At 35.3% G+C, this 8,093-nt stretch overlaps 1 protein-coding gene across 1 annotated transcript; it reads left to right on the top strand.

The window, feature by feature from the left end:
- Window positions 1-7,120: 7,120 nt before the first annotated feature.
- LOC149237774 (putative disease resistance protein At1g61310) lies at window positions 7,121-7,858 on the top strand. The gene has a single exon (XM_089369391.1). It carries the CDS (start codon window positions 7,121-7,123, stop codon window positions 7,856-7,858), a length of 738 nt encoding a protein of 245 aa, XP_089225517.1.
- Window positions 7,859-8,093: the final 235 nt, after the last annotated feature.

The following is an 8,093-nucleotide window of genomic DNA, read 5'->3' as shown; positions in this document are numbered from 1 at the left end:
AACATTAAGTTGGTCACATATAAAGTGGCAAATATTATTGAAACAACAATTTTGAGTGTTACCACTCTACCACCACCCCTCCATGCCCCAACACTGAATAGCACATTTTATCATTACTCAAATCCCCCCAATCTCCCCTAGTAAAATAATTCCAAATTTTACAAAGATGACTAAAAAATTTCTTAAGACCACATACCGATCTACCACCATCCACTGAGGCACCTGGGTAACCAGCCATAGTGATTGTTGGTTGTCTAGGATGGTAACCCAGTTCCCAGTTACATGTCATATCTTCAACTTTCTTCATCTCTAGGTCTAGGTCCTTGTTGGTTCTCCATCATACTCTCATTTTCCTCATTTTGAAGGGCATATTTCCATAAACTCATCAAAACAATCTTTCCACTCTATTCAATTTCCATCTCTTTCCATCGATAAAAGGATTTAGTGGAATTAAGTTGGACAATCTATCAAGCTAAGAATTCCAACTCATGTACCCTTTGCCTCAAAACCTAATTGAGTTACTTAATTAAAACTGGAAGTCTTTATTGGTTTTCACAAATCACAAGGTAAATTCTAACATGCACATAATTTTAAGAATTAAATCTTCAAAATTCTTTCTAGAATAAAATTGGACAGTGTTTTGGCAACTCTCAAGGTTTTTTGGTAGGTAGGCAAACTGGCCGCTTCATCCCTAATATAGTCTTGATCATTAATTAACAAAATTCATCAATAATTTCCCAAAACAAATAAATAACTCCAACAAAAAACAATGGAATTAATTCATCAGCCACTGAATATATGCAAAAACAACAATAATGGGTTGCACACATCTCCGTGCATCTGCAAATACAAGGACATGCAGATGGTTTTGATTTCTTCCCTACGTCAAATTTAGTCTAGGTCTAACAATGTGCCCTAACAAGGGCATTTCTATAGTTGTTTTCATCCTATTATCAATGGCTACACAACATTTGCATCGATCTGTGACTTTTGTCATAAATTTGCAAAAAAACTGTGTAATATCTAGGGCACATAACAATTGATTTTTCCATTGCTTTATACAAGTTTTGGGTATCTGATTATCGCCACATCTTCAGTGTAACAAGAACAAGAACATGTAAAGAAAATCAAGATTGCATTAATAATGATATAAAGGCCTACAAGCTAGTCAAGTCAAATCCACTTTATGAATGTGGGATAGACCAAAAAATACACTAAAGTGAAATAAAGAATAAAAGTATAAAATAGCCTAAATTAGAAATTGACTTTATTAATGCCCATGTCTAATATCTAATTAACTATTATAACCTGATATTTATTTTAACACCCTCTCTTATTGGTCAATCTGCTAACTACATCAAGTTTATTGGAACCCAAATACTCGTTGAAAATCTTTGTAGTCTGATCCTTTGTGGTACAATTCTATAGTTCAATAGATCCATCCTCTATAAGGTGTCTGATGAAGAGGTAGTGAATCTCAACATGCTTGGTACGCTCATGGAAAACATGATAGTTGGATAATATGAGCACCCATTGATTGTGACAAAATAGGGGTGTTGGCTTTGTCTGCAGCACCATTTCTGAAAGCATCCTCCTCAGCCAAACTACCTCAAATTTTCCTTTCATTGATCCTCGATATTCTATTTTTGTCAATGAAGGAACTACTGCATGTTGCATTATTGCCAGCCTATGTGACTACACCCATGCCAAGCTTGAATACATATCGAGAAGCTGATTTTCTATCATCCACACAAACTACCCAATCTGATTTTCTATTCCAACACAGCCTAGGGTCTTTGCTTCTTCTATATTCAAGTGTCTCTTTCACATATCTCAACACTCACTTCACTATAGTCTAAATATCTACATTTGATGCCGTCATGAATCTATAAATGAAGCTCACAGGATAACTCAAATGAAGTCTAGTGGCAACAAGATATATCACACTCCCCACTAGTTGCCTGAAAATTGGTTCATTAACTGCTTTAGAGTCAGTATTAGCTAAAAGTTTCAGCCCGATCTCCACAGATGTAGATGATATTTTGCACTTCTAAACCTATCAAGTAAAGTCCTAGAATTTTTCTTTTTGTGAGACAAAAATGTTGCTCGTTTTCCAAACTTCTACACCTAGACAATAATGTAGGAGGCCTAGCTCAGTCATGTCAAAATATTTCATATTAGAATTAATTTGTTTAATAGCACTAACCTTACTAACTATAATAATAATGTCACCTACATAAATGACCAGTAGAATGATATCATTACCAACACTTTTGACATAAAAATTAGAATCTGAAGGACTTCGTTGGAACCCTATTCATCAAAGTATATGTCAACCTTAATGTACCATGCTTAAGGTGTCTACTTTGCACTATATATAGTTTTATGCAATCTGCAAACAAGATGCTCCTCCACTGGAACCCAAGACTCCTCTGGTTGATGCATATACACCTCTTCTTGAAATCTCCATCTGATGGAAGGCACTCTTCACATCCATCTGATGGATCTTCCAACCAAACTATGCTTCCATGGCTAGAACTAATTGGGTGGTGCTCATCTTTGTTGTAGGAGAAAAGTTCTACTCATAGTCAATTCCCTCTTGCTAACAGTACCATTTTGCGACCAACCCAACCTTGTGCTTGTTAAGTGTGCCATCTACATTTCCCTTGGCCTTGTATACCCATTTGCCACCAATGGGTTTCTTCCCTGGAGGAAGGGCTATGAGATCCCAACATAAGCCTTCTATTGAGGCCCTCTCTCACCATTTTTCTGATCAGCCAGCCTCTTTCTGCAATGTTTCTTCATATGGCCCACCTTGCTATAGTGGCATATGTTCTTCTAACTTCTAGTTGCATCTTCACCATTACATTCACCTTTCTTTTTTAACCATTTGCCTTTCCCATTGACACTGGTTGCAAAGGTCTTCTCTGAACCCTCTGTCTCACTATTGCTATCGATCTATTTCTTCCATCTGTCCTACTGTAAGAGTGTATTGCATAGCTCATCAAACTTCAAGTCAACATTCATATTCAGATTTATAAATTACCTAATGACTTTAGTTCAGATCTTGTGATTCATGAATGGTTTTAATTCAAAACTCTTAATATATTTTTTTAAATTTTAAAAATATTAATACATTTTTTGTACTTGATGTATCCTTGCCATTTCCAGATACTGGGTTTTCAAAAATCTGGCTGGTACGTATCATGGTAACATAGATTTTAACCTTACAATTCCATTTTTAGTATTTTATTAGGATATACAATAGTTTTTCTATTGGTGTATCATACACCACGTAGTTGGTGTGTCTTCAAATGATTGACTCAGCGTGGGAAAGAAGACAATAATTGGTGACATCCTACAAAAAATTGGTCAAAGTTCGCATTTCTCTTTTCAAATATGTGAGCAAAGATTACAACAGTGAAAACCATGATATACATCACCATACAGTCTCCCATGCACTTGATTTTACCAATTTGGTTGTAAGACAAATTATACAAGGTCACAAAAGCTACTAAAAAGAAGATAAATCTGATTCAGCATAAATATTGGTTTCATAAAAGCAAATTAGTTTCAAATAAATTAAAGGCAAGCACAGGAAAAGTTGCGGCAGGTAAACAGGTTGAATGGATGACAAAAATCAAAGGAATATGACTGAAAAGAAGCCTAATAACCAACAAAGGGGAAATTGATCCCTTGTAAAAACTCCAGCTGCCTAGACCTAAAGTGTTGTAACTGAAACAATAGGACAAGTTTGCTTCTATCCCTTTTGGGGGGAACAATAGGTGACATGAACTTACTGGGGGGAACAATATGTGACATTACTTACCAGCTTCTCGTTCAAATGCATCCTTTCTCTCTTGATATACATCTACATTTATGAGACACCAAAGCTTAAACATATGAGCAAAGGAATCTAGAGAATAGTAATCCAACACCAATTAACTATAAGTAGCCTCCACTATCACATCTAAACATTATATTACAGAAAATGCAGACATGTACAGAATTGATTTTGATGCCCTATAAAGCAAATATGCAGATGGAATATCATGTAAGAAAAATCAACGTATGACTACCAAAATAAGGTTGAGCACAAGAAACACATGCATAACACTAGAGAAAACTAGTACACACTAGATAAACCCATACTGTCTAAAACCTAACAAGGCAATTCCAAGGCTGACAGTCGAAATGAAAATCATTTACTTCACTGAAATCACCACCATCCATTAGTTTCATGGCATCATCTGTGAGCTGATTAAAGATGGATTTTATTTCTGGTGGCATTTTGTCATGCCTGTTCTTACCATTTGATGCTCCCTTCATCCTCCGCAGAGCTTGTAGAACCAATATCCATGGAAAGTTTTAGTTAAACTATCCTTTAGAGATTCCTATTTCTTTACCCAGAATCAGGGGACATTTTGAGTTTAATACCTTAAATATCTTTAAATTTTTAGGATTGCTAATACTTGCAAGAAACTAGAATACTTAGCAGATTGTTTCTGGGTAGATGTATTAGAAATTTAAAGTTGTTTTCCCAAGACAAAGCTAGGATTTGGTTGCAATATCTATTTCGACCTTCCCCTCACTTAAAAGTCAATTAGAATATCGACAACAATTTCAGCAATAGTAAATGTATGACAAGGGAAATCAACGGAAAGGCACCTCAACAACTTTGGTTAGACGCCATTTAGAGATAGATGTACATGCAATCAGTATCGTTAGGGATTTTGACATTTTAGATAAGACAGATCCTTTATATTGCCAGAATGGCCAATATTTGTGATAAATTGGTATGCTTAGCATATTGTTTCAAGTAAGTTGTCCTGGAAATTTGAAAGGCAAAGAAACCTTTTGGGAGTTGGTTGTGAGCCATATTTGGACCTTTCCATCACTTCAATGATAGTTAGGATATCTTCCTAATTCTAACAAAAAAATTCTCTAGGAAGGGGTTTAAACTCAATGAGACTATGGAATAGGAAGAAGGGTTCTTAGTCCAAAAGATAACATGAAATTTACTCCCCATGCTTTATATCTATGGAAACGCTACTATATTGGAGTTTCGTAAGTTATTATTCTAAAAGCAGGCATCTTTAATATACAAGTAGAGGTGAGCACACCTAATCAACAAGATTGGTGATAGTATATGACAAGCACTTCATTATTATGAAACCAACAAACTACATTAAGGGATATGAGTTACCTCCCAGAAAGCAAGAAGGATTACCAAGAGTCAGACAATTTAGGACAAGAATGACAAATGGATAAAATAGTGTCAAACGATACTAAAGTCATAACATCTTTCAAGTCCTAAGTTTTAGGCTAGTTTGTAATCAATCAATCTCTTCTTACCAATGCAATTCATAAAATATTAAAATAGGGTTAAACAATGGTTTTCTTACATTTTAAAGAGATGAAATAGTGAAACATGTCTTTTAAAGCTGTAGAGCTCTTTGAGTGTTGTGGGTATGGACCAATTTAGAATAAACAAACTTCATGCTTGGTCAGCTCAGCTAGAAGGTGGCAATTTGAGGAGATTTATTCATTGTCAAACAAAATGGAAAGGAAATACAAAGCACTATTTTTATCACAAGTTTCTATGGAGAATGTAATGTATGGAAGACTGTAAAGGTGCATAAACCGGCTTCTACCTTATAGATTTGACAGAGTCTAAAGTTGATATAGTTGCAAAATTTGCAACCAAAATGAGTTTGTATAAAAAATATATGGATTCTATGGAGTTTGGCATTAAGGTGGATATGTTGCCTATGCTTACCTATCTCAAGAGAGATAAAATTTCAATATCCCCTTGTTAATTAATGATTTCATCAGTGTAATCATATTGTTCTTTATTACAAGAAAGAATGTACCATTATCATAATTATATGTATGTTTTGATTTGCAGTATGCATCATTCTCTGTACACATTTAATCTACTGCTATCGATAATATTTTATTTTAGTACCAATTATTTTCCTCCCTCAATCATCTCAATCCTTTCATGTCTACCCTCTTGTTAACCCCCATATTTTCTCCATGTTATACTAGAGGGTTTAGGGCCAGCACATTTCATTAGGCTAGTGTTCAGAGTATGATTTCAGAGACAATTTTCGTGGTTTAAACAAGAGTTCATATGCAAGATGCTTCCAGAGTTGGTTTCTAGAGACAGTATACAGGTTTTCATCATATTGGAGATTCGTTACTTTTTCCATTTAGTAGAAGTGGATACAGGAGAAGCTAGGGTAGAGGCACCGTGGTCTAAGAGGAATAGTTCGGTGGTCTCTATGACAGTATTGGTTATACATTTGTATTAAGGTATTCAACATGTGCAAACATATCTTATTTTCAAAAACCAAGCACTGTAAGGTAAAAAGCAATATCTACTTGATTGCTTCCTAGTATAAGTGAGAGGTATTTATAGTTGGAAAGTCTAGTAGAAATAATGATACAACACAGTCAAGGGAGAAATCCAAAATCTCATAAGTATTGGGTATTGGGTGACAGCGTTTAACCAAAGGATGATAGATTTAAAGGTTTTTAAAATTAAAATAAACCTAACATTAACATCCAAGTTAAGTTTTCCAAGTTCTAAACTCTACAAAAGGAAAAGAGCCCACAAAATCCAAGATTTTACCTTATTATTATACTAGCTAATTTTCTCATAGAGATTACGCACTTCAACCTGCAAATTAGATTGTTGTTTATTCAGTGCTCATAGAGCATATAAATGATCAATTCTGAGCTCAGAAAAAGACGCCACCGTGGTTGCTGAAATATCGGCTTGATGAGACTAAACCTAAAATTTGTAAAGTAATTACGCTCATCACTAGCTCATTACAGCCTTGGAGATGTATTGATTGCGACCCTTCCAAGTGAAAAGTCTCAAAACAGATGAAAGCCTGGAAAAAAAATTCCGATGAGCTGTTGAAGTGTCTCGTTATTGATATATTGTTCAGTCTCTGTATTAATATGCTAATCTTCTCTACACCGCAACAGCAATATACAGTACTTTTGCAGGAGGAGCCAACCACTAGATTGGTAGGGTCTAAGATTAACTTTGAGAAGCTAATGAGCTTGCTTACGAGAGTCGGTTGTTCATGTAATTTGTATATATGGAATGGGAGGGGTTGGTAAAACAACATTGCTAAAAATAACATACAACGTTTTCAAGGTTAATAGAGGAGGCTTTGATTTTGTGATTTGGGTTAAAGTTGGTCAATTCCCTAATTTGGCCGACTTGCAGAGTTGTATTGTTCACAAAATCAAGCATGACTTACCAAGCTGTAATGATGTTGATTATAAGAAGACGTCATTGTCTAGTTCTCAGAGGGACAAGAAAGTTCTTGTGTTCTTATATGATTTACGGAGATTCTTCAACATTAATCAATTGGGCATGGCGTTTGTCAATAAGCAGGGAAGCAAGATTGTATTTTCTGCTCGCCAGGCTAGAGAAATGGGTGCACAAGAGTCCATGAAAGTACAAACCCTATTCCTCGACGAAGCCAATTCATTTTGCAAGATAGCTTTTGAAGGCCAAGGTATTCCCCAGGATAAAGCGAATACATGGAGACAAGTTGCAGATGAATGTAAAGGTTTGCCCCTAGCCGTATGTGTACTAGCCACTACATTGAGGAGAAGACTTGTGGATGATTGGAAACTTGCTTTAAAGCAGATGCAAACAGGGGATCCAAATTTTCTGAGTTTATATCCTCATGTTAATGAAGAGCTGTTCGAGCCATTGAGATGGAGTTACGATAATTTTCCCAATCCTACTTTGAAGAACTGTTTTCTTTATCGTGCCATGTTTCCCAAAGATGCTGAAATCCATCTGCAACTTCTTAATTTCAGCCTGTAGTGCTTAAGTTAGAAGTTGCTTTGATTGTCACTCTGCCTCAATTTCTTTTAATTATCGTTCCAACTTAGATCCATTTAAAAAAAAAAATATGCAAATCTAAGTTAATTAAAAAACTTGGATGTTCATCTCTTCTATCAGTAATTCATTTTCAAGCTCTTTGTTGCATTCCATTATTGTCTAGCCTACCCCTAATAAGTATTTTCCTTGAGTACTAAGAAAAAATGTCAAAACACAT

The sequence above is a fragment of the Pinus tabuliformis genome, chromosome 8, assembly GCF_031772625.1.
Source record: "Pinus tabuliformis cultivar Carrire ecotype Pingquan chromosome 8, CPIR1, whole genome shotgun sequence".
Taxonomy (NCBI): Eukaryota; Viridiplantae; Streptophyta; class Pinopsida; order Pinales; family Pinaceae; genus Pinus; species Pinus tabuliformis.
The sequence above is the reverse complement of the archived record's forward strand: the minus strand, read 5'-3'. Positions and strand labels throughout refer to the sequence as shown.

Coding starts and splice junctions, on each gene's coding strand:
- LOC149237774 (XM_089369391.1), top strand. CDS start 7,121: ATGGGAGGGGTTGGTAAAACAACATTGCTAAAAATAACATACAACGTT.